General features: G+C 45.6%; 8 protein-coding genes across 8 annotated transcripts; 6 read left to right on the top strand and 2 right to left on the bottom strand.

The window, feature by feature from the left end:
• Positions 1–671: 671 nt before the first annotated feature.
• N7483_002004 (BAG family molecular chaperone regulator) lies at positions 672–1,841 on the top strand (the record flags this gene model as incomplete). The annotated part of the gene is made up of 1 exon (XM_057085441.1): positions 672–1,841. The coding sequence occupies one exon, from the start codon at positions 672–674 to the stop codon at positions 1,839–1,841; it is 1,170 nt and encodes a 389-aa protein (XP_056951590.1).
• A 1,518-nt stretch (positions 1,842–3,359) lies between these two features.
• N7483_002003 (uncharacterized protein) lies at positions 3,360–5,022 on the top strand (the record flags this gene model as incomplete). The annotated part of the gene is made up of 2 exons (XM_057085440.1): positions 3,360–3,458; positions 3,592–5,022. 2 exons carry the CDS (start codon positions 3,360–3,362, stop codon positions 5,020–5,022), a joined length of 1,530 nt encoding a protein of 509 aa, XP_056951589.1.
• A 1,116-nt stretch (positions 5,023–6,138) lies between these two features.
• On the top strand, positions 6,139–6,623 carry N7483_002002 (glutaredoxin; the record flags this gene model as incomplete). The annotated part of the gene is made up of 2 exons (XM_057085439.1): positions 6,139–6,289; positions 6,472–6,623. The coding sequence occupies 2 exons, from the start codon at positions 6,139–6,141 to the stop codon at positions 6,621–6,623; spliced, it is 303 nt and encodes a 100-aa protein (XP_056951588.1).
• Positions 6,624–8,536: 1,913 nt separating this feature from the next.
• Positions 8,537–12,517, top strand: N7483_002001 (Leptomycin B resistance protein; the record flags this gene model as incomplete). Its single annotated transcript, XM_057085438.1, has 1 exon — positions 8,537–12,517. The coding sequence occupies one exon, from the start codon at positions 8,537–8,539 to the stop codon at positions 12,515–12,517; it is 3,981 nt and encodes a 1,326-aa protein (XP_056951587.1).
• A 661-nt stretch (positions 12,518–13,178) lies between these two features.
• Positions 13,179–15,183, bottom strand: N7483_002000 (flavin-containing monooxygenase; the record flags this gene model as incomplete). Its single annotated transcript, XM_057085437.1, has 6 exons — positions 13,179–13,791; positions 13,850–14,311; positions 14,332–14,428; positions 14,479–14,951; positions 15,017–15,097; positions 15,152–15,183. The coding sequence occupies 6 exons, from the start codon at positions 15,181–15,183 to the stop codon at positions 13,179–13,181; spliced, it is 1,758 nt and encodes a 585-aa protein (XP_056951586.1).
• A 4,959-nt stretch (positions 15,184–20,142) lies between these two features.
• Positions 20,143–20,775, top strand: N7483_001999 (uncharacterized protein; the record flags this gene model as incomplete). The annotated part of the gene is made up of 1 exon (XM_057085436.1): positions 20,143–20,775. One exon carries the CDS (start codon positions 20,143–20,145, stop codon positions 20,773–20,775), a length of 633 nt encoding a protein of 210 aa, XP_056951585.1.
• A 286-nt stretch (positions 20,776–21,061) lies between these two features.
• N7483_001998 (DUF3632 domain-containing protein) lies at positions 21,062–22,160 on the bottom strand (the record flags this gene model as incomplete). Its single annotated transcript, XM_057085435.1, has 3 exons — positions 21,062–21,636; positions 21,696–21,759; positions 21,819–22,160. The coding sequence occupies 3 exons, from the start codon at positions 22,158–22,160 to the stop codon at positions 21,062–21,064; spliced, it is 981 nt and encodes a 326-aa protein (XP_056951584.1).
• Positions 22,161–23,063: 903 nt separating this feature from the next.
• Positions 23,064–23,605, top strand: aspf1 (major allergen and cytotoxin AspF1; the record flags this gene model as incomplete). The annotated part of the gene is made up of 2 exons (XM_057085434.1): positions 23,064–23,108; positions 23,195–23,605. 2 exons carry the CDS (start codon positions 23,064–23,066, stop codon positions 23,603–23,605), a joined length of 456 nt encoding a protein of 151 aa, XP_056951583.1.
• Between the last annotated feature and the right edge of the window lie 1,548 nt (positions 23,606–25,153).

Raw genomic sequence — 25,153 nt, 5'->3', positions numbered from 1 at the left:
ACATCCATGGATGTGTGGATCGCCACTCGAGGCTGTCAGGGCGTACAGTAGGCAGTACCTACTACCTAGGTAGGAACTTGAATAAATCTGAACTTCAAATGTTGAAGGGTACTCCTAGTAGTACTACTAGTATATATCACTAGTAGTACTATCGGTGGCCCGGGAACATCAACAACTTCAAGTTCAAGTTGAATACATAGGTATATGACTCTATACTAGTACAATGTATGCATGCCATCATGATGCTGCAGATCCCCTGAGTAACCTCGGAAATTTCAAACAAACCTTGCAAAGTAACTAGAACCTTGGAATCCTTCAAAAGTATGTTGATCAACAAGTGTGGCGCAGTAGCATATGGCGCATACAATGTTAGGTTCAGGATGTTCGGTATAACTTCATTACTATCTTGGGCGCCCAACGTCTCAATTCTTTCCGGTTACTCCGCAGGTAATATTGAAACCTTGCACTCCAATCAATTCAGAAAAAGACTTCCAAATAGAGATATTTTCAACCTTGGAAATGTTGAGCGCCATTTTAATCCATGGCAGAAAACCCCACGTTATTGGCAAAAAAAAAGGCTGAGCTCTCCGCCTTCTCAGCCTCCTTCACATCCAGATCGCAACTCATGACTTAACCACCTTTTTGGTCTTACACGTCCATATAAGAGATCCATGACTCTCCTGCCATCGCCGCTCGCTCAGTCCACATTGGGCGAGAAGGCCGCATTCTATTTGGACCACGTCACTGACAACCTGCCCGATTTCTTTCAATCCTTCCGTCCTCAATTGGCCCCGTGGCTCACATATTCGGCCACGCACCTTCGCTCGGTCGCGCAGGCGCTGCCATTCGACGCTGACGAACAAACAACTGCCCTCTGCGCGGCTTTACTTATCTGTGTGCTGACTATAGCCGCGATGAGTTGGAGCAACCCCCTTTCCAGTTTCTGGCGCCGGTCTGCCCCGCAGGTCAACGATGCGGATTACAGCTATATCACCCCAGGAGACATCGTGGATCCCCCATCTAACAAACCCTCCCGAGTCGCCAACCAGACTCGATACGATGCAAACGTCGATCCTAACGAGCCGGATACTATTGCTCTCCGCCACCGTGGCACGATCTACCCCTTACGGTTCCGCGCGTACTCCATCAACGACGGGGTCTTAACTGTGGGCGCGCTGCGCGAGGAGGCTGCGCGACAGACTGGCGCACCCAACCCGAATCAAGTCCGATTACTTTACAAGGGAAACCTTCTGAAGGACGACCAACGTCCCTGCAAGGCGGAGGGACTTAAGCAGCACTCTGAGGTGCTCTGCGTGGTCTCTGAAGTTGGCGCTACCACCCCCGGTGAACTGTCAGACTCAGGTGATCACCGTCGACCCGGGTCCTCATCCTCCCGAGTCGAGCTCGATGACGAAGAGGTTGTTAGCTCGACCTCCGAGAAGAACAAGAAGAAGAATAAGAAGAAGCGAAACAAGAAGAAGGCTGCGCAGCAGGAATCACCTCAACCTTTGCCTACTTCTACCCCCTCTTCCTCCAACCCACCTCTGCCCCCCAATCTTAAGCTTCTGGTTTCCGCACAGGAGCAGGTTGCAGCTTTAACCAAATACCTTCAACGTGTTTTAATCCCCATGTGTGATGAATATTTGGCTCATCCGCCGGCCGATGCTAAGAAGCGGGATTTTGAATATCGTAAACTGAGCGAGACTATTTTGGCTCAGATCATGCTGAAAGCGGATGGAATCGAACCTGATGGAAATGTCGATGTGCGCAATGCCCGCAAGGCGTTGATCAAAGAAGCGCAGAGTGCATTGAATCAACTGGATCAGGTGAGCCGCGAATAAACTCACTTGGGAGGAGAACTTGACCTGTTCCATTTTCATGAAATACAACACCTTGAGAAATCTCTTTTTTTTCTCCTATTCATATTTTCTTTTCATCATTTTATTATCCCCTTTTCTCCATTTCTATCTTATCTGTTTCCACCTGGGCACCTTTTCCTCCCTACACATAGACTATTGATTTACCCATGGTACTGGGTCACGGGAGGCTATACGAAGTATGACAATGCAATCTGTCAACCTGTCTGGCTTATGCATATACAATCATGAGGGAGATCGGCGTTTCTGACGAGTCATCCTCGAACTATGTACTTTCGAAGGTGGGGTTCTTTAAGGATCTTAAGATCCATGGATATTCTCCAGGACAAGAGTATGTACAATGATACCATATAAGAGGTCTTGAACAAGAAAAAGAAGCCGTTAGTGTAAAAAGTAGCGTAAAACTAGTTGATCGGCGTTATGGTTCAGGGGCAAAGTAGACAAGTGCACGGTCCAGAAAGAAATATTTCTGTCATGTCAAGTCTTAAGCAATAATTGATTCGATCCTCTGAAACATTGAATAATGTTTATATATAAATTTATATAAAGGAATACGGAATAATTTCTCTTTTATATATCAAGTAAGTATTCAAATTTTTTAAATAGAGCATAGAGTAATATTTATGTGTAGATACATCAAGTATGAAATTGTATAGCGTAGTGGTCTAGCCCGTACTAATCCCAGTTAGGGAGTGACTAGTTTCCCTCCAAACTCGTTCACTCCGTTCACTCGTTACTCGTCACTTGATTCTCCTTCAACCCGTTTCTCTCCTTTCTCGGTGTCTCTTGTGTCTACTGTGTTCTACTCTGTTATTCGGTTCCTCGGCTGCTCTGGCATTCCATTTTCTCTTCCTATCCACTTTTTTTTTTTGGTCCCCAGCTTGGACCAATCTGCACGATCTTCCCAACCCCCTCTTCCCCTCGTGGGCTTCTTGACCGATTTCCCACTTTTGACTGAGACTTGGGAGAGAGCCAGCTGCAGAGTACCGTAGAACACAGACGTTCGTTCTTTCCAGATCTTCAATCTTACCCTATCAACACCCTGGGCAAGGATTCACTGCTCTGGTCCACGGAACCAAGTCGCACCGTCCCATACTTCATCCGTGGCTCGGGGAAGAACACCCTCGCGAACAGGCGTCTTTGCTCAGGGCTGCAGAAAGCAAAATCAACTTGGAAACTCCACCCCCTGCAGAGTGTATTTACAATTTACTTCTTTCGGTTTCCCCACTGCGGCGGGCCCCCCTTACCACCGAGAGAAACCCGCAACCCCCCTCAACTCTTCTCTCTAATATTTTCATCGAATCGTGGACAGGCGTCGGTTACCGACTGGCATGGCTGAGTGAGACACCAAACAAGTTCAAAGCGAACCTGGACTTTCTTCCATTTCTCGTTTGCGTTTTTTTCTTTAAACTTTAAGAATTGGGTTCCAGCTGGCCTGGCCTTCTTGATCGTCCAGACGATTCTCCTAAAAAACTCATTGGAATGGCGGGCGTAGCCACCGCGTATTCATCAGATGCCTTGACATCTGGAGCGCCTGATAACTCATCGCAATGGGAGTTTTCTGTGCCAATTGGCAATGATGTGAGTTTTATTCTTGTTGTGCAATCGTTTTTCACCCCTCCTCCTTTCCATATACTTGGCAGCGCACGCCGTGGTTGATGGGATTGACGAAGAACTTTTTTTGGCTGATCTCTTTTTTTAAATCCACGCTCAGGGTACCCAAAATTCCTCACGAACACGAAACTCCCATGATTCGAGCGGCCCCCGTACTAAGTCCACTCGCACGCGCAATTCGAATGGCTCGCGAAGCTCTTCCGTTTCTCGAAATATCCACGCCCACGACTCTCCATACTTGGCATCTGGCAGAGGCCGACGAGAACAAAGCTTGAACCGACATGGAAGTGATATCAGCAACGCGCGGGAGGCACAAGAAACGACCACTCGATCCCCTGTGGATGGTCAGGAAGGAACTGAACTCTTTGAGATGAATAGTGAAAATTGGATTCATCGCGATAAGCTAGCGAAAATTGAGAGTGAGGAGTTACACCAGGCTGCTGTACTCTTTCAGCGGCGGATGAGAGCTGGTAGCAACCCAAGTGCAGGACGTGAAAGAAGCCACGATTCTCAACACAGTGGCGCGGCATCGGTCAGTTCGCCAAATGTAGAACATTCCGAACCGTGGCCTCAATTGCAACAAACTGGACGAGATGATCGGACTGAAGAGCGGAATCACTGGGATCTTCGCCGACCAGAAGAGATTGCCGCCGACGAAGCGGCCGCTGGCTTTTACAGTAACCCAGGCCTGCGTAAGAGCTCCTCTCGAATCCCTATCTGCACAGCTAGCCCTCTGCCTAAGGGGTCGGGCCGTGACTCTCAGGGTCCTCGGAGCCGAGCAGCGACTGATGAAGAGGATGAGTCTCGCGGACGCAGAGCTAGCGAACCCCTCGCGTTTGAGATGGAATCCTCTACACCTTCCCCAGGAAGTCGCCCTGGCAGCCGTGGATTTGGCACAAACACGAATACTCCTGCTAAAAAGACTCCACCCAAGACCACAGGGTCAAGCAACCGCAAAACTTCTGCTCCTCCCACCAACAGAAAGACCTCCACCGTGAGATCACGGGCAGTGTCGAGCAACACCTCGCAGCGCCCAACCACTCGTTCAGGCGAAACCCGGCCTACCACTGCAGCCAATCGACCCGAGGGAGATCCGCCATGGTTGGCAACCATGTACAAGCCGGACCCTCGTCTCCCGCCTGATCAGCAGATGCTTCCTACTCTTGCCAAGAAGATGCAGCAGGAACAATGGGAGAAGGAAGGCCGAACACCGAATACATACGATCGCGACTTTGCCCCGCTGGCAGTGTACCCCAATGAGATGCCTCCGCCGTTACCCAAAAATGATGAGCAAGTGGAGGAAGAACAGCCGTCACAGATCCCAGAATCACTACAAATTACAGAGCCACCCAAGGCTAAGACTCCCGAGCCCCCGCGGCCCAACACAAGCACCGGCTATAGTACAATGCCCAAGGTGCAAGACACGCCCCCGATGGGGCTAAACCCCAACCCCAACTGGACTCCTCCAGTGGTCACCGCTCAAGAGAAGCCCAAGAAGGAAAAGGGCTGTGGATGCTGTGTTGTGATGTGATGCACCTTTTTAATCATTCTTCCTCTCATTTTTTTAATCTCAACGTCCCCTTACCAACTATGTTTCTACCCTGCCTATCTTCACATATTGAGATACCTTTGATTATTTGCATACATACAACCAGCACTGCCTTTTGCCTCAGTATTTCCTTTTATTTTTCAAATTTTCTGGTCTTTCCCATGTTTATCTTGTTTTCTTCGATTTGCCTCCTGATTACTCCGGCGGACTGGTGTTTTCTGGGGTTGATGTCTTTTTGTTCTTCTCATCCCAAGTTATTTGGAGTCTACTCAGCAATTTTTCTTAGTTCGGTTTTTTTTTTTACTACCTGGAGCATGGCACTCATCTCATGCATCCATTCCTTCTTCTTTTCTTGTTGATCATTTTTTCCTGATGGATATTTCCGCTGCAAAGGCCGGAAATTCCACCCAAAATTGCGAACCCATTGATCCATACCATACCAAAGTATGGCTTGTCTTTTGGCCCAGCTCTATCTCATTTGGTTCTGTTGGTTTCGTTTGATTTGTCGATTGGCATTCTCGTTATCTTTGGTTTTGTTTCCATCTGGCCTATCTTTTGTTGACCTTGCATTACTCATTACTCTCGACTTTTTGCCATATTCCCAAGCCATCGCAAGCGTTTCTGACCTTTTCTTATCTTATTTGTTGTGACCGTGACATGCATGGTCTCTACTTAAGCCCAGCTATGGACTCAAAGACATCAATATCACTGAATACTAGTTCCAAACGTAAGGTAGACTTTTTGGATATAATAATAAGCTTTCTTTAAAAACAATCCCCTTTCTCTCCAGTGTAATTGCGTGCTTCTTCTATAGTGCTTCTATAGATGTCCATAGATCTCGAAAATGGATGGATCTCGACCCCTTAGATGACAAAGCCCATCACCTGACATCATCGCGCGCAATGACCGAATCATGGGATTTTCCGGTTTGCCGAACAGCTTTTACCTATCACTCTTTGTACATTCATTTCCCATATAAAAGGCAAACGAGACCGCATACCCCGCCGGTTTCATTTGCTTTTCTCATTTCCCCCGCCCACCATTTCGTTCATCTTCCAGCGCCTCTTTGGCTCCGTCGCCGCTCCTTCACCCGCCGCCATGTCCGCCGCTAAGACCGAAGCCCTGAAGCTCATCAACGAAAATGGAGTCGTCGTTTTCTCCAAGTCCACCTGCCCTTTCTGCACAGCCACCAAGAAGCTGCTGAATGAGGTCGGTGCTCAGTACAAGGTCCTCGAGCTGGATCAGGAGAGTAAGTGATCTGCTTATACTGTTATCGTAGTGTTGTTTGCATTCTTGTTGAGCGGGGGATACTTATGCTTTTGCTACTTTTACCCCGCTCTGTCGTCATCTTACCCCTGAGCTTCATGTTGATACTGTCTCGACTGTACAACATTCCATTTTGAAACCGACTAACTCATTTCCCAAATTCAGAGGCTATTCAAGATGCGCTGCAGGAAATCACCGGCCAGCGCACCGTTCCCAACATCTTTATTGGCCAGAAGCACATTGGTGGTAACTCCGATCTGCAGGCTATCAAGGATCAGCTTCCTGCTTTGATCCAGGCTGCTGGCCCCAAGGCTTAAATTCGATCCGTGAGATTGAATAGGAGATGGGTGGATCAAATGGAAACGTCGCGATATATGGGTAGTTTGCAAATAATGAAGAGAACTTGTGGCACATATTCCACACTGCGGAGGTGCTCTTTGTAGCCTGTGAGCTTTTATGAATTTCCAAGATTGTCATGCCTTGTTCTAGTGGACTGCCAGTGGACGAGGCTGAATGAGAATTTATTCGGCTTTCTACATACATTGTCTCTGCCGAAACGGCCAATTAGGCACTCCGAAGAGGTTGAAGAAGTGTCCCCGTTTACGTGTTTCTGCTTCTAGCTCCCTGGATGTGTGGTATATTGTAGGGTGTTGAAACTATGCGGATATATGTAAGAAATCCGGAGGGGACCTCTTACTACACCAGTTGACCGTGTCGCGTCCTACCTACGATCATCGGTCATGGAGAACAAAACATGGTCATTTCTCCAGATTGAAGTACTACTTCAATGCGCTTCACTTGGAGACACCATATTTCCTTCAATGTCCAGGTTAGTTGAAATGGAGTTTGATGATCACGTCCACGTCAAACCCAAACTAGATTAATACCTGCGCATATGGATACTGTATGTGCAGAGCTATGACAGGAGAGAAAAGAGATAAGATATGGGAGCAGATAAACCTTGGAATAACTCGGCTTACCAGATTAGGCGGCGGAGGTGTAAAGGCTACAAGGGCTTTTATTCTTGTCCAATATGAGTCTCTGATATAGATCGACTCGCCAGAATGAGTCCATTGCCTGATTCCGTGATTCGTACAACCATCCATGGATCTAGTGGGTTGGGCGACAGCACTCATGGATTCTACTACTAGTAGTCGTATATTACTTAGGTCTATAAAAAGATAGAACTTGAAGAGTCACTGTGATTTAGCTATAGACATCTGGAAAAGTTCGACTGATCACAAGAAAGCTCCCAGTTATTAACAATAGGAAATGAGAACTTAAATGCTGAGTGTGAGTGCTACTGAGTAGTTCAAGTTCAAGGTTATCATCTCAAAGGGGCAAATGCTAACCTCAGGCTACTCAAATGCTCAAGGTTAATCCAAGATTATTCGAACCTTGGAAGGGTTGATTTCTAATTACAAACCCTCGGATCCGGAATAGACAGCTTCCGGTAGGCAGCTAAGAACTATATGAACTAGAAGTACTCCGTACTTGAGCGAGAGCGATGAACTAGAACATTTGAAACATTTAAAATTTAAGACCCTTGGGACTATTGACCAAATCAGGCAGGAGATATTGATTTAATATCACATTAATGTAGTACAAACATATGTATAACTTGAAATGTTGAACATTATGAAGATAGGTATCTACATTAAATATAGTTAATAATAGAAGCCTAAAGGTCCAGATATCCAATAGATAGGGGGTTTAAAATATTTACCCCCTATTGGATCTCTTATTAAGTCTCTATGCGAGCCCCGCCATAAAAATGAAATCGGAACATTGACTAACCGATATTATATAGCCACTGGAGTGGATATAGTGGGGATAAAGAAATCTGGTTGTCCAATTACATTAATTACCGACGGTCTCGTAAAGGAAAAGGTGAAAAAGGTGCCCCGCACGGTCTTATTCGCATCCGCATCCGTAAACGTATTGCTGCCAAAAAAACGTGGCAATAATCAAGACGAATTTTAGGCGAATCCAGAATCTCCTTTTCAAATGTTTGATCTCTCATCTGAGAACTTCAGTTTATCTTTCCCAGATCAGGCTTGACTCTTTCATTTCTCATCATACGCGACAACTCAAACCTCAAATGCGCTGGATGTCATAGGTACTACCATCCCGCTGATCGCCGATCTGCATGCATTACGACTTCAGAACGTGCTAACTGAATTATGCAGGTTGAAAAGTAATTCTGTCTCAGAATTCAAGTTCTATGACAATGTCAAAGGAAGCTCCAGGCTCCCCTACCCTTCCGGGGGGATCTGAGTCTGTCGAGGAAAAACAACTCACAATCAATCATTCTACTACTACTAAAGAGCATGATGATCTTGAAAAGCTTGACTCAAATATTCTACCAGTTGAAGCAATCCAAGATGAAGATGTATTCAAACATCTTGCCCCCGGAGAAGCAGCCATTCTCAAAGAACAAGTGACGATACCGGTTGTCAAAGTTGGAATCAAGACACTTTATCGTTATGCGACCACCAAAGATCTAATCCTGATCGCAATCTGTACTATTTGCGCCATCGCCGCAGGAGCTGCTCAACCTTTGATGACAGTTGTATTCGGAAACTTGACCGGTCAGATCTCCTCATTTACATCAAACCAGGCCGAATTAGAGGCTTTCCGTCACAAGATCTCTCACAATGTGCTTTACTTCGTTTACTTGGCCATCGGTGAATTCGTTACTGTTTACATCTCCACAGTCGGTTTCATCTACACGGGAGAGAAAATTAGCGGACGCATCAGAGAGGAATATCTGGCTGCGTGTCTTCGCCAAAATATCGGATTTTACGACAAGCTTGGTGCTGGTGAAATTACCACTCGAATCACAGCAGACACGAATTTGATTCAGGAAGGTATCTCTGAGAAGGTCTCTCGGACAATGGCTGCGACAGCCACCTTCTTTGCTGCATTTATTATCGCTTTCGTCAAGTACTGGAAATTGGCTTTGATTCTCTGCTCTGTCATCGTTGCCATCGTGGTAGTGCTGGGAGCATGTGGAAGCTTTATGGTGAAGTACAACAAGCAGTCCTTAGCATCATATGCCCTGGGAGGTACAGTAGCCGAGGAAGTCCTTTCATCCATTCGAAACGCCGTCGCTTTCGGTACACAAGACAAGCTCGCTCTTCAGTACGATACGCACTTAGCCGAAGCCGAGAAATGGGGTTTCAGACACAAGGCTGTCCTTGGAGGTATGATGGGATTTGCTATGTGGGTTGTCTACCTCAGCTACGGTCTAGCATTCTGGCAAGGATCCCATTTCCTGATCGATGGCGAACTTGGCATTGGCCCGATTCTCACCATCATTCTCTCCATGTTGATTGCCTCATTCAGTCTCTCAAACGTGGCTCCTAATGTGCAAGCTTTCACCACTGGACTGGCTGCGGCGGTGAAAGTCTACGATACTATCGACCGTGTATCACCTATTAACCCTGAATTGGAGACCGGCGACCGCCTGGACCATATTGAAGGTCGAATCGAACTCCGTGGCATCAAGCACATCTACCCATCCCGCCCTGAGGTCTGTGTGATGCGCAATGTCGATATGTTGATCCCAGCAGGTAAGAAGACTGCGCTGGTCGGTGCATCTGGATCTGGAAAATCTACAATCGTCGGTCTCATCGAGCGTTTCTATAACCCCGTCGCCGGTGAAATCTTGCTTGATGGCCATGATATTTCGACTTTGAATTTGAAATGGCTACGCCAACAGATCTCCTTAGTCGGTCAGGAGCCCACCTTGTTCGGAACGACAATCTACCAAAACATTGCCCATGGTCTCATTGGAACATCTTACCAAGATGAGAGTCCGGATCTTCAAAAGCAACGAATTATCGACGCAGCTAAGATGGCAAATGCTCACGACTTCATCAGCACATTACCGGAGGGATATGAAACAAATGTCGGTGTTAAGGGATTTTTACTTTCTGGCGGTCAGAAACAGCGCATTGCCATTGCTCGTGCCATGGTCAGCGATCCTAAAATTCTTCTGCTTGATGAAGCCACATCAGCACTCGACACCAAGTCTGAAGGCGTTGTCCAAGCAGCACTGGAAGTCGCTGCAGAGGGACGAACCACAATTATCATCGCACACAGATTGTCCACTATCCGAGACGCGGATAACATCTTCGTCATGTCTGAAGGTCGCGTGATCGAGGAGGGCAACCACGATGAATTGTTAGCCAAAAAGGGTGCTTACCATAGCCTTGTTGAAGCCCAGAAAATCGGTGACTCGAATGACTCTCCTTCCGACGGAGAGACTCCTGTCGATGACTCAACCCACTCAAACGCAGCCGACAACTACGATGAAGATCCAGCTGATAAAATCGCCGCTGAAAAGCTCCGAATGGGTCGCACCAATACTCAACAGTCACAATCCAGCCGGGTTCTTCGCAGTCGTCAGCCAGAGGCCTCTCAAAAATACTCCATGTGGACTCTGTTCAAGTTCATTATCGCTTTCAACAAACAGGAATGGCACATCTTACTCTTTGGACTTTTCTGGGCCGCTATTTGCGGTTGCGGTAACCCGACATCAGCCGTTCTTCTTGCAAAGGAGATTATCTCACTAGCAGCCTTCGGCACAACAGCCTCTGCAAGCGAAGTTCAATCAAACAGTAACTTCTGGAGCTGGATGTACTTCATGCTTGCATTTGTGCAATTCATCGCTTTCGTCTCTCAGGGTGTGGCCTTCGCTTGGTGCTCTGAGAAGCTGGTTCATCGCGTCAGAGATCTCGCGTTCAGGACTATGCTTCGCCAGGATATTGCCTTTTTCGACAAGGATGAGAATTCCGCTGGTGCTCTTACCTCTTTCTTGAGTACAGGCACTACCAGTGTTGCTGGACTCAGTGGTGCTACCATGGGTTCAATTCTCACTTGTGTGACTACTCTCATTGCCGCCATCTCTCTCTCTTGCGCTATCGGCTGGAAACTTGGTCTAGTAACTACCTCTACTATCCCGGTTCTAGTCGGATGTGGTTACCTCAGATTCCACATCCTGGCTCAATTCCAAGCTCGCGCTAAGAAGGCGTATGAGTCCTCAGCTGCTTATGCTTGTGAGGCCACTTCTGCCATCCGCACCGTTGCCTCATTGACAAGAGAAGAAGATGTTCTCTTGCAATACCAGGCCTCATTAGCCGAACAGGCTAAAAAGAGTCTTCGCTCTGTTCTCGGTACATCAACGCTATACGCCGCGTCTGAATCCTTGACTTTCCTTTGCATGGCGCTGGGTTTCTGGTACGGTGCTACCCTCATCACAAGCGGTGAATACACCATCCAACAATTCTTCATCTGTTTCCCTGCCATTATCTTCGGTGCTCAATCCGCAGGAAGTATTTTCGCCTTCGCCCCAGATATGGGTAAAGCTCAAGAGTCTGCTCGTGACTTGAAAATCCTTTTCGACCACAAGCCCTCAATCGATACTTGGTCCTCTGAGGGAAAGATGGTCGATGAGATCGAGGGACACATTGAATTCCGCGATGTGCACTTCCGATACCCATCCCGACCCGAACAACCTGTTCTTCGAGGCCTTAATCTTACCATCAAACCTGGCCAATATGTCGCCTTGGTCGGTGCTTCAGGTTGCGGTAAATCCACCACAATCGCTCTCCTGGAACGTTTCTACGATCCACTTGTTGGTGGCATTTTCGTTGATGACAAGGATATTTCATCCTTGAATCTAGCTTCCTACCGCTCTTACATTGCACTGGTATCCCAGGAACCTACTTTATACCAAGGTACAATCCAAGAAAACATTCTCTTGGGTACAAGTCGCCCAGTCTCTGACGAGGAAGTCGAGATTGCGTGCCGTGAAGCAAACATTTACGACTTCATCATGTCACTACCAGAAGGTTTCTCCACCGTGGTTGGTAACAAGGGTGCTATGTTATCAGGAGGTCAAAAGCAACGAGTCGCCATTGCCCGTGCTCTTATTCGGAAGCCCAGAGTTCTTCTCCTTGACGAGGCTACGAGTGCTCTGGACTCAGAGTCTGAGCGGGTCGTGCAAGCTGCGTTGGATAAGGCTGCTAAGGGTCGCACAACTATTGCTGTTGCGCACCGTTTGTCGACTATCCAACATGCTGATATCATCTATGTTTTTGACCAAGGTCAGATCGTTGAGGCGGGAACTCATGGAGAGCTGATGAAGCTACGCGGAAGATATTCTGAATTGGTCAGTTTGCAGAGTCTAGAGGAGGCTGTATAGACTACAGGCTTTGGCTTCTTATTGTACATGAATTTTAGATTTATCAATTGTAATATCTGAGATACTAAAAATATCTTAAAGATGGAAATGGGAAAACTGTGCTGGAGTAGATAAATTGCGGTGGAGTAGATAAAGTGTGCTGGAGTGAGAAAGTTGTGCTGGAGTCGAAGAACCGTGTTGGAGTGGAAAAACTGTATTGTGGTGGGTAAAGTGTGCTGGAGTAGATAAAGTGTGCTGGAGCTACAGAGCCATGCTGGACCTATAGAGTTATTTTGGACCTACAGAACCGTGCTGGAGCTATAGAACTGTGTTGGATCTACAGAACTGTGTTGGAGCTATAGAATCATCTTGGGCTTACAAAATCACTTTGGACCTACAAAACTGTTTTAGATCTACAGAACTGTCTTGGACCTACAGAATCATTTTGGAAAAACTCCAGATGCATCTAGTAACACTTTGAAATAACTAACCAGATTGATACCATAACTATAGTGGGTTGTAGTAGAGTAGTTTTTTTTTTTTCGTATATTCACAGTCAAAGTTCACCAATTGATTTGTCAAAGCCAACTCTACTAGTATCTACCTAATGAGATTATATCTACTGAATGAAGCATCTATGGAGTAGATTACAGCCTCAATTCAAAGTATCTACCCGTAGGACTTAGACCCGTTTAGACATTTCACCACAATCAACCTCCGCTTCACTCGGAAGCAGTCCAACCTTGTCAAGCAAATACGCGACAGCATTAACGACACCATAGAACAGCATCGGAATAGCTCCAAAGAAGAGATTTCCAATATAACCACGTCGAAGAATAGTCTCCGCCAATTCCGTCCGCGCAATCTCAGGCGCAACGGATGACTCAAATGGACCCATCAATCTGTAAAATGTAACAAAAGATGCACCAAAGCAGTAGATTAGTAGGATCTGGAGGCCATGTCGACGATACAGCTCAAGTAGACTGGGCGCACCGCCGAAGTCCTTGGCTAAAGTGCTCATGTAAGCGCTGTGATCGACGCCGTATTGGATTCGAGAACTCTTGGCTGCGAGGAGATGGTAGTGTGGGGGATCTGTGGGAATTTGCATGCGCCCTGTGATCAGGGTGGTCCACCACATCGCTTGTTGTTCGGCTATAGGTGGAATTGCCCCAACGCCGGGACGGACGAAGCCGATGAATGAGATGTCTGGATGTGAGGGATTGATGATGTTTCGGATTTGGGCGTCTGATGCTGTTGGGTATGATGGATCGAGGTAAGGAAAGGTTTGTTTGTATCTGAAATGCACTATTAACATGGGATTGAAAGATCAGAAACAAATGAAAGGAACTATACCCAGAGCAGTAAACCACACAGTTTGGCTGGATGTTTCTATCCTTCAACCGCTGCCAATCCTTCCTTTTCGGGTTTGACTGGAAATGAACTCGGCCTGTATCATCAACATACTCCGGCCAGGTGCAAGTGTCAACGACTCGATCGGATGCAGCATCCTCCGGAGGATCAATATAGCGATTACCGATGTATGCTAGAAACGGGTTATGCGTCTTATAAGGGCGATTGAGATAAGGCATCGCCTTGCTGCTCTTGTTGAGGAAGACAAAAGCTCTGCCCAGTCGGTCGTTGGGGAGAGCACCGACATGCTGGTTCATACCAGCCTGGGTTCCAGTTAAAAACCAGAGAACTCGTTTGATCACAAAGTCCGAAATGAACCAGCGTAAGCGGCTTTGAGCGACGGCCTGATGGACATATGCAGTTTCGAAGAGATTGGTAATGAGGCCATCGATTGGAAGTCCTCCACTGAAGACCTTGCCGAATACCTGGAATCGGCTGAGCTGCTTGGGGAAAAGAGGAAGCCCGTGCGGAAACACATGGTGACTGATTCAGCATTGGCTTTGATAGACTCATAGGCAATATCTTCGACTCTATTAGATGGGCTTTTGATGGATCAATTTGAATAAACTCACCCATGGCTGTTTCACCGCATCCTAAGACAAGAACTCTCTTTCCAGCAACTTGATCACGGCCCTTGTAAAGCGATGAGTGGAATACATCACCCTTGATATTCTCGATGCCTGGAATATCAGGAATATTCGGCTCAACATGAAGTCCAGTGCAAACCGCAATATGCGAGCACTCAAAAATGCTCTCCTTGGTTTCGTCTTCGCCATTCCGGTCCACATAACGTACTCGATGAGCCCATTTAGAATCATCATCGAGCGGGGACACGCGAATCACGGGGGAGTTAAACTTGATATACGGTGCCAAGTTAAATCGCTCAACATAAGACCTAAGATAGTCGACGTATTCGGGTAGTGACACATGGTCGGGAGTCTCCAACGGCAAGCGGTGATCCGAGAATGTGGTCAATTGCTTACTGCTAACCAATTCGGCATTCTCATAGGAGCGATAATTGAATGTACCGCCCACATCGGACTCACTGTAAATGATGTTGATTAATTAAAACCCTTGTGGAGACCGTGCAGCCAAGGTTTTAAAACATACGCTTCGAAAAGGTATGCCTCGATCTGCCGGTCGGGCTTGGATGCTTCCAGCAGGGTTTTGAGGGTCACCAGGCCACCAGGGCTGCAAGGGATTAGCATTTGAGAATCAACTTGGAATATAGATTTGGCTATTTACCCTGCACCGATAATGGCTACTCGGATTGTCATGTTCCTGGTGTTGAAGGAAGGAAGAAGATCACAACATTGGAATGGATGCTGCCTATTAATAGCGGGAGGTTGGTAGCCCCCACTCATAAAGCTTGAGGAAGCTTGGTCGGACTCCGCGGAGCCGCCACCTCCGTGATTTACTTACTTGAGCGGCATGTTGGAATTGTGGGAGTGTTCGTATCAATAAGAGAGAACCTTAGTTGTGGGAAAAAGAATAAAAATATTAATGGAGTGTGGAGGGATCGATCCAAAGATTTCTTCGCGATGCTTGTACCAAGTGAAGCCTCAAGATGGGAAAAGCTTCCACATTCAAAAAAATAAATAAAAATAAATAAAAATAAATAAAAATAAATAAAAATAAATAAAAATAAATAAAAATAAATAAAAATAAATAAAAATAAATAAAAATAAATAAAAATAAATAAAAATAAATAAAAATAAATAAAAATAAATAAAAATAAATAAAAATAAATAAAAATAAAAACTGATACTGGAAGAAATTTCAAAGCAGAAGCCCTAGAAATCTTTCACATAGTCCGCTTCACGCTTTTTGAGAGGACTTCACATGCATGTTGTAGGATATCACGATGTCTGATTCAAGTTTTCCTAAGTAGCCTTTCTGAGCGATGATCTGGATAAGCGTGATACACTGGCATATAATTCATATAACGAAGTAAGACTCAAAATAAAGCCAGAGATCCGGTGCCACCGTTATTCCCGATCATCAAAAGCTCGCCCACTGCCAGGTATTGTCCTTGATATAGCCAAGAATCTTCTCAATTTGAACTATACCATATAGCTTAGCGATGTCGATAGTACCATTATGAAGCTGAGACATGCTACTATCACTGTTTGCTTCGCCGAAACGTAAAATCGTACTTTCTTGCCGATAGCAACTGCCCCAAACATCTTTCCTTTATCGCTCAGAGCTTGCAACAACTCATCGAAAATCCGTGTTTCCTCGTCGTGAATAGGTGGAGTATCGAGGGGCGCGCTCCTGCATTTCATAAGAAAGATTGGTCGGTCATATAAATCGCACGAAGTCTGGAAAATGGGAGGCTGCTCAGCAAGCCGGACAAGGATAATATCAGGCTCATTCAAATTGTTATGGGGGCCTTTCCAGAGGTATCTATAGCCTTCGCGAGAAGGAAACCAATCGACAACGATTACGCTCCACAAATCTTGGACTCTTCCCTCGGGGCTTCCTGGATTTATATGGCTCAGGGCAGATCGGATGGTGATGTTACTGAATAGAGACTTGGATGATGTGGGAGTGGTCATTTTGACAATCCCAAGGGATTCACAGGTAAATAGTGTTGTTTAAGGATAGTGATAGCGCTCTATTCAAAGGATATTGTGAGAACTTCAACCCTTGGAATGCTGTCAAGGACACCGAAAAACCCTTGGAATCTGGCCAGTATGGAGAAATTTAGTATGCAGTAAATTGACGTACCTTAGCCACTCACTAAGCGCCCGAGTGAGATAGGCACTGGGAGGGTTCAAGAACTCTAACCATTCAAGTGGTAAGCGGAAATTGTGATCTATCGATGTTTTAGCGCGATTGTATAATATTCGCTGAGACAGCACTTGCGTAATATTAGTATATTCGGCCAGTATTTCTTTCATACCACTCACTGGCATAGACTAGGGCCAGATATGCAGATAAGTGTCTTCAATTTCCAGGAAATAATGACACTTGTCGTCATCAACACTATGTAAGGTAATTGAATCAAGCAAGGCACGCGAATTGAAAGGTTTATCAGCATGGTTCTTTCTGTTGCCTGGCCCATGGGCGTTTGGGATCTGATATCAGTATGAAAAGTAAGTGTCAAGCCCTGAAGGAGGGACAAAGAGATTGCAGCAAACTTCAAGTAAGAGCTGATTGATCTATCTATCATGATGGCGTAGTATCTTCATGTGACTTATAAACTACCTAGTTGTCAAACAGACGGGTGTAGAAAAACTTGGCTTCCTCCATATCCAGAACGTGTACTCAAGGTATGACTTGGCTGCTCTTATCGATGAATCAACTACTTGACCTTGGAATATAATCAAGTATTGATATTGCAGAAGGAGACTGTGATCCCCTCAGCATCTTTGTGTAATGGATCCAGATGATCAATTGGATGTAGATCATCACGTTGAAGTTTTTCGTCCCCTGTGTGGAGTCATTCTGGGACGACACTATGAGCATCTTCATAACGGTTTATTATCACTATCACGCTGTTTTAGTTGGTTTGAACATGTACGAGGTGTTTATCGCTCCGATTCAACTTCCTCTGTCTGTCTGACAGGAGTGGGATTGGTTATTCACGGTGACATGCTTTATGCACCCCTTGAAATAACTTCTTCATACCATGAAAAACCGATCGACGAGTGGAAAAGATGGACCATCAATAGTTCAGCTAGTCCTTGGTGCTTTGGTTTCCATGACTCCTGCTGGCGCCTCCTCCTTCTTAGAATTGGGCAGAGCAATCCCGTCCATGACGAGATGGAGATTGCTGAGTCTTTCTTCAATCAACTGAGCTGCATCTCTTGCCCTACAAGATCTGTCTTTCAATTTGGGCATTATTATGGTGCCACACAGACAGGTAGATCGGACTGGGTACCAAACATTACTGTTAGGTTGGGCTCGCTCTACTTCGCCAATCCTGATCAAATCCCGTCTTTGAAGGAGTTGGAGAGAGCTGCTCCTACTCGATTCAACATTTCTAACCAGATGAGCCTTCTGAAAAGCAAGGCGTCCCCCATCAAGCCACCACAGAGCAGGACTGGACAAAATTTTACCGGATCGGAAAGATCCATTTCTCATCCCGCTACTCGACTGCCTTTGGAGCTAATTCTTGAAATAGTATCGTACCTACCTTTCACTGAGGTGCTGAAGCTACGCTTGGTATGTCGCCGTCTTGCGTTTATACTTCAGGGTCTCCCGCAGTCATATTGGCGGAGTAGATTTTCCATTGGCCAAGAGGCTGATTTTCTTTTTCCAAACCTCCGAGAGATACAAGCATGGGAGTCAACATTCTTGGGAACATTTCGTTTTATGCGTGGGGAAAATCATTCCATGCTCAACAGAAAGCGGATTAGGGATCTATTGGAGCCTATCGCGGTTCTTTACGGTTAGATTCTTTCTTCCGGGCTGGACCCCATGGCTCTGTCGTCTCTTCCTCAGGATCACAGGGGAAAAGGTCTTTACACTTTTGGAGTGTACTCAACAGCGAGTTTTTGTCTCTCAAGGTGGCTGCTATTTTCTCAGGGGATATGCAAGCCGGCATGGAAGGTATCTTGAGGAAGGGTTGCCGGGCAATTCAGCACAGAGCGCAATCACTAGCCACTACTTCAAATGGCGCAGTCCGCAAGATACTGGTGTCAACCATTCAAATGGGGACTAGAAAATTCATATCGGGAATCAACATCTCCCCGGGAGTGGAGTACAATATCAACAGTCACGGCCTTGGATACCATATCCCATCTTCGGAGATTCAGATATCACACAAGTCTAACCTCAAAATCTTTACAGTGGCATTTCGCCCCGATGAAATCACTGGAATCAAATTTACCTTTGAGGACTTGAGCTCAACAGCTTGGTTTGGTGACATCGCATACACGGGAGTCGCATTTGGAAGTTTTTCCCTTCATAACGACTCATGTAGTTCCTACCTGATTGCTGGCCTTGATCATTACAAGATCGTCTCGCTAGGTCTTGGAGTGCAAAGAAGTGATCCTGGGACATCCATCAACGCGAAGCCATGTTTAAACAATGCTGCTAATACGCAGCCCATGCAGTCATTACTGTGAACACCAAATCTTCCAAGCGATCCAAGCGTGACAGTTAGTGCAATTTTGCCATCCCAACCATTTCGAACTTTCGACTCTTTGTGCAATATCGACTTTCGGGGCCCGAAAGGTGGGATATTGACAAGGTTTACCTGTTATATTAAATTCAGACTTGCCATCAAAGGAATTGAAGTATGCTATTCTGATGGGGAGTCTGCTTTCTTTGGCACAAAAACTGGCTGCGAACTTTCATTTTTTGTGAATGGCGAACATGGGGAACGAATCAATCAAGTCGGTATTGTTGAGGAACAGGGCCGGCCAGGCAAGACGCATCCACTTCTCTACGGCTTACAGGTTTGACTCTATGATGATTCCCTAAATCTTTTGGTAATTTGCTTACAACGGCAATGAAATTTTAGATCTCAACGAATTATGGCAGAGCGGCTAGCTTTATTCCTCTTCAATGTCGAGTAAAAGGGCTTGTGAAGCAAATGCCAGCTCTGCCAACGGGCCACGTTATCACAGGACTTGTTGCAACTGAGAGAAACTCGTGGAAGACCTTAACGGGCCTCTAACCCTGAACAGAGACTCTGGACGACAAATCAGGATGGTTTTGCTGGAATTGGAACTCAGTCCCAGCCATGTGCATACAATAAAACACCCACGCTAGAGAGGATTGAAGGTCACAACTTCATTGATGTTTCTGACAGTGAGGTAGAATACGATCGGAAATTTTTACATTTTCTTGGCAACTCTTCGTGCAATTACCAAACATACGCATCAGTCCAGAAAGTTCGTAGAGTCAGAGCTTCAGTGGGGAATCATGGACGATCCCGACCCTCCGATGTTATCTCTGGCTTGAAATTTGAGTACTTCGAGGATCAAAATCAGGCTCCAGGTGTGGTAGGTCAGTGGATGGAAGAAACAGATAGTGTTTTTGAATTCTCTTTGGACGAAAAGCTGAAATCCATCACTGTTTGGCTTACCCCAGGCAAGAGGTCATCCCCATCCGATGGGATTCGGGAATGTCAAATCATGGGTATACACATTCAGACAAGTCACTGTCGTGAGATGACATTCTGTGCTTTGAAGAGTCAATCATCGCTTCATAAGCAAAATTTTGATCAATATCAGTGCGATGTGGGAGAAGAAATGGTGGCTTTATCGTGTATTTTGAACACCATGTCAGATCGGTTCCGACCAGTTTTTTCGAAGAGAGATGGCCCATCTTTGATTATGGTTCCGGAACTCTCCCTTCCTTTTGACCAAGCGCAAAAGCTCTATTTTCTCATGCCGAAGTCAGATGGGTCTTCAGAAGCTGTGGTTTCAGTCAAGGTCTTTTTCCGAAATAGAGTGATAGTAGGGATTGTTTTCACCTATCCCTCAGGCAAGGTAGCAAAGGCAGGGAACACCAGAACGAGAAATTCTGCAACAGCTTGTTTTGAAGCTCACTGTCGAATTTTCAGCTTAGCTGTCAGATACAACAAAGAGAGCAAGCCTCAAGGCATTGAATTCGAAGTCGAGTCAGTTGCAGAATTCGAGACCGAGATGCTCAGATTTTGTGTTGAGGCTCTTAATGATCAAACACCTGAGGCACTAATTGGCTATCATCGGCGAGAGGTGTGGTGGAGGAATGCTCTAGCCACCAAAAGCCAGCAGTGGCCATCATTTCTGAACGGGAATCTCATGCCGCCTCCCAAGTCTAAGCTAGTCGGTATTTATGTGCGATGCCAAGTTAGTGACTCATTGGAACTTGGAGGAGTGTATGAACCTGAAGGGGAGGAGGCTTCGGGCCTTGAAGACTCCTCGGAATGAGATTGTTGAACAACACTACTACTCATAGCTCCAACTCACCAGGGTAAAAAAAGTCTGAGGAGCTTCAAGTGCGAGGGCATTATGGGTATTCAATTATTTGAAGTGTGTGTAGAATGAAATAAATGTAATAAAAGTTTCCAAGTGATTGCCCGAAATACAAATAGAATCTAAGAGACGCGATATTCAGGCACTGCATCAAGCGCAGTCAGGCTGATCCCACCTGTCTCTTCTCCATCCCTAGAGTTATCCCAGCTACTTGTGATATCATCCTTGTAATGCCTTGATGTTAAAAATCTGGAGCCTCAAAGCTATTAACGACCTCGGGAATGGTTGTGCTGCTAGTTTCCGTCATCTGCAACGCAGCTCTGCGACATACAGCTGCGGTTTCTTCTGATACTTCCCCAGATCTTTCACCTCCAAATGCCCGGAAACTGGCTTCCCAAAAGTCCCATCTCTCCCGAGAGATGCCTCTCCTGTCTTTCTTCCCTTTCTTCCCTTTCTTCCCTTTCTTCCCCTTCTTCCCCTTCTTCCCCTTCTTCCCCTTCTTGCCTCTCTTGCCTTTTTGCCTTTTGAAAAGAGGACCTTCTCCAAATTGAGTTAAATCACTATTCGAGAATTTAACGTCCACTTTCTGAAAAATTGCTTGTCTGGAATGTTCGATCCACTGCGCGGCTGCACGTATTTGATGCTCTGCGAGCTCTTTTTTCTGGTTTGGCTCATTTTCAAAGGCCAGACGGAAGATTCTGTTAACATACATAAACCATGGAGCTATACCTGACTGAAGCAGGCCTGCCGAAAATGCATGCCAGTTTACAGCTCTTCTGGATGCTTCATCAAAATCTGTATCATGTTTCGAAGGCTCTGGTGGAGATTTAGCTATCTTGAACATCGCGTCAAATGAACATAGAATCGTTACTGACCTTGCCAACCCTCAGCCCAGGCTGCCCCTATCAAGGGCAAATCTGCCCAGATCCGCAACTTTTTCTACGGAGTACGTTGATTAGTGAATTTGCTTTCATAAGAAGTGAGGACTGACATCTCACCGGACCCCAAATCTCGACTTCTATCGACGGCAGCGATTTCAACTCTTTAATCAGAGATACTAGTTTCCCCTGTGATGGATGGTCATGGGGAATCTGTTTTGATATCTCAATAAAGAAGCACCACATTTCCCACAGATAGCTCTCTGGGTGCTCGGCATTCTCTTCACCCCGAGCTTCCCGCTTCATAGGGGTAAGCTCATTTATCTGAAAGGCCGCTTCTTTGGAAGACAGTTTGCTGTCTGGTTGCAGAAAGTCGTTCAAGATATCGAAATTTTTCTGCTCGATGATCCATGGGTCGTCGTCTTCAAGAGACTGGAGACGAAGATGTAGCATTGGAGCCATGATCAAAAAAAAGATAGGTGAGTTAATTGATTTGTGTAGGGGATGAAAGAAGTTCAAATTTAGAAAGCCCTGGAGCTTTGCTTGGATCTATGTAAAAAGAAAACATTTGAAAAGGAGCCTTGGAACCCGCTACGCTAGTGCGGGGTACCCAGGCATAGAGAAACGACAACCCGTCTGGTACCGCGCGCTTAGAGATACACTAAACGAGTGGTTCTAATCACTCCTACGCCTATCTAACCTTCGAATTATTATTAGTTTAATTAATAGGACTAAGCCTTACACTCTCCCCACTATGACTTCGGCAATATCTAATGAGAAGTATTTTTAAGCGCAGAACTCGGATGCGCGGCTTTAGCTAGTAACCAACAATATCCAATGATCGCAACTTTTATCGTAGATGAGACGTGAGGCTGTTTCATAGATGCATTATCCATGATTATTTTGTCAAAATAGACCCGATCTAAACCAGATCCAACTATCTCCTGTTTTTGTACAGTTAGATGTGTTCTTCAAATTAATTTTGCGCGAAACGCCCATGCATGCGGCATGCCAGTGTCAGTGTGATATGCTCAAGAGATATCATGATGTTTCATCGTTCAAAATAGCACTTGAACACCCTCTTATCTCAAATCTATAGATACTTCTGAATCAACAAGGATGTTTTCAAGATTGCATTTAACATGCTCTATGACCCTAGGAAATCATCAAATCTCCTGTTACTTTCTCATCCCCATCTCGCAGGTCGAGCTACTTCAAGTTGACGCAGTCTCTCATTTTGTTTTATTTTTTTATCAAGTTTTCATATACGCATGCCAATTGAGTGTGCAAATTTGAATACATCAGCCTCATTTGTGCATACCTATCATTTCTATACATACATCAATCCAAGTGCTAGCTGCTACTATGGGCAAGGGGAAGAAGGAGGCCAAGAGCCGACAGGCTCCACCAGTATGACAGCCCCTCAAGATTCCTGCACATGTGCTATTATTCGTTACATATAATTTTTCAATACTAATTGTGTTTTCAATACATAGGCATATTGGTACACTCAGAATACATGCTTGACCAAGGAGCAAAACAAAATCTCCCAGGAGACAGTCCGAAGACAGCTCGCCGCTGCGCCCGGTCCAAACCTAAACCTTGGAAACGTGGACCAGAAGACGAAATCGGGCTATCCACATAAATATTTCAATTATGAAGAGGGTCCAGACAAGGAAGGTCTATTCCGTAGACGGACCAATAGCTCGACTACTTCGTATCGTGAATATCCAGTCATGCCAACTGGACCTGCTTATCCTTTCGACACGAAACCAAAAACTCGCCCTGGAGCTTTTCGGGCCATCACCAACCAGAATAAAACGTTCAAAGGAGTCATATGCCATAATGGGGAAAACGGAGATCCAGCCAAGGGATATTTCCATCGTGCGACGGAGACTCCACGGTGAATGACACCGCTGCATGGAGTGACAATCATTATCTTTTATGAATACTTCAAGTTTCTTTTGTTGGGTAGTATAACGCGACTTTATCAGTCCATCTGTCGTTACAAGAGAGAGATAGGCGTTTGATTTCATTTTTTTCCTTTTCCAATTTGTCTTTGTGTTATGAGATGACACATGTGCAATGCAACTATTTCTGTCTTGAGCAGTCTTCTAACTCAAAGTTAGTTGGGAAAGTGGTATTTTCATTATATAAATGCTGATTTTCAAAGCTGTTCAAATAGGTACCTAAATATTGACAATTGACATCACTCAGGAGTTCCTATCACTAGTATCCGCGATCTGAAAAAGCTTCCAAGGTTGATGATATTGATTGATATCTCAAAATGACAACACCGCTGAAATACGGACTCCCCTGCCCATGTGAACTTTTGAGGAGCTTCCAAGGCTAAGATATAACGAACTTAGAGCTTGAAGGTATCCATGTATTTGTTACTTTGTTACTACTGTGCATGCCCAGGTTGACGTTGTGGTATTTAGCGAAGCCGCATGTTCAAGACATCATGACACTACTATTGAGCCTCAGTACCTACCTAGGTAGCTACCTAACCTAGGCGTGGTCAACTCAACAGCATAATTAGATACCATCGCTTAGATTACATGCTGTTTTCAGTGTTGGTCGCCTCACAAGGTAACAGATGGATAGCCACTCGGAGTTCTTGCGCATAGTATCAGGCTCTGATTCTCACTGCTCGCTAGCGACTAGAATTAAGTCAAGATTAAAATCAGATGGGAGTATCTGAGTCAATGTATCTGGTGACTGATATCTCTCACTGCGCTGCCCTTCCTTGCGCCTTCCCCAACACACCTTCTCCTCGATCCTCTCCATGCTAGCAAACACCTTGCTCTCAGAATTTTCATGGTGATTCTCTTGCTACTACTATTTTGATCCCTCTGAAAGATAACAGCGAAAATTCTCTACAACCTCACAAGATCTGGAAACAAGAAACTCATTCGGGCCACGCACTCTTCAAGTCCACGGCAAGTTCACACAGAAAACATACCAAGAGAAACGGCGAACCTCCAAAACATGGATCCACACGCAAAGACACTTTTGGACCTTCCTCTTGAAATACGACTCATAATCTACGAACACCTTTTTTCGTCAACTACGCTCATCTTTGACGAAAAACCTGACGACCTCGAGTTCAATGAAACAGCTAGGCCTGTGCGTGATTCCCTGGCTATTCTCAGAACCTGCCGGCAGATCAGGCATGAAACAGACCATATTTGGCTAGGCTTGATTGAGCTCAGCTTCCAAAATCCGGTGTGCATGGTCAACAAGCTCTCTAGAATGCCGTCGGCTATTCTTTCGGGAATCCGTTATTTGAGTCTGAATGGATGTCTAATTTTTCCCAACAGGAAGAACTATGAAAATTATTGGCATCACAGTTTGGAAGAATTTTTGAAGCTATTTCCCTGGTTGCGCCTGCATAGGCTTACCATATTTGAATCGTCTGCAGGTGATATTTCCTACAGTAATCTTCACCGTCT

The sequence above is a fragment of the Penicillium malachiteum genome, assembly GCF_028827825.1.
Source record: "Penicillium malachiteum strain IBT 17515 chromosome Unknown utg000001l:1.0-8184562.0:1.0-8186909.0, whole genome shotgun sequence".
NCBI lineage: Eukaryota > Fungi > Ascomycota > Eurotiomycetes > Eurotiales > Aspergillaceae > Penicillium > Penicillium malachiteum.
Note: the sequence above shows the minus strand (reverse complement) of the source record. Positions and strands in the feature narration are given on the sequence as shown.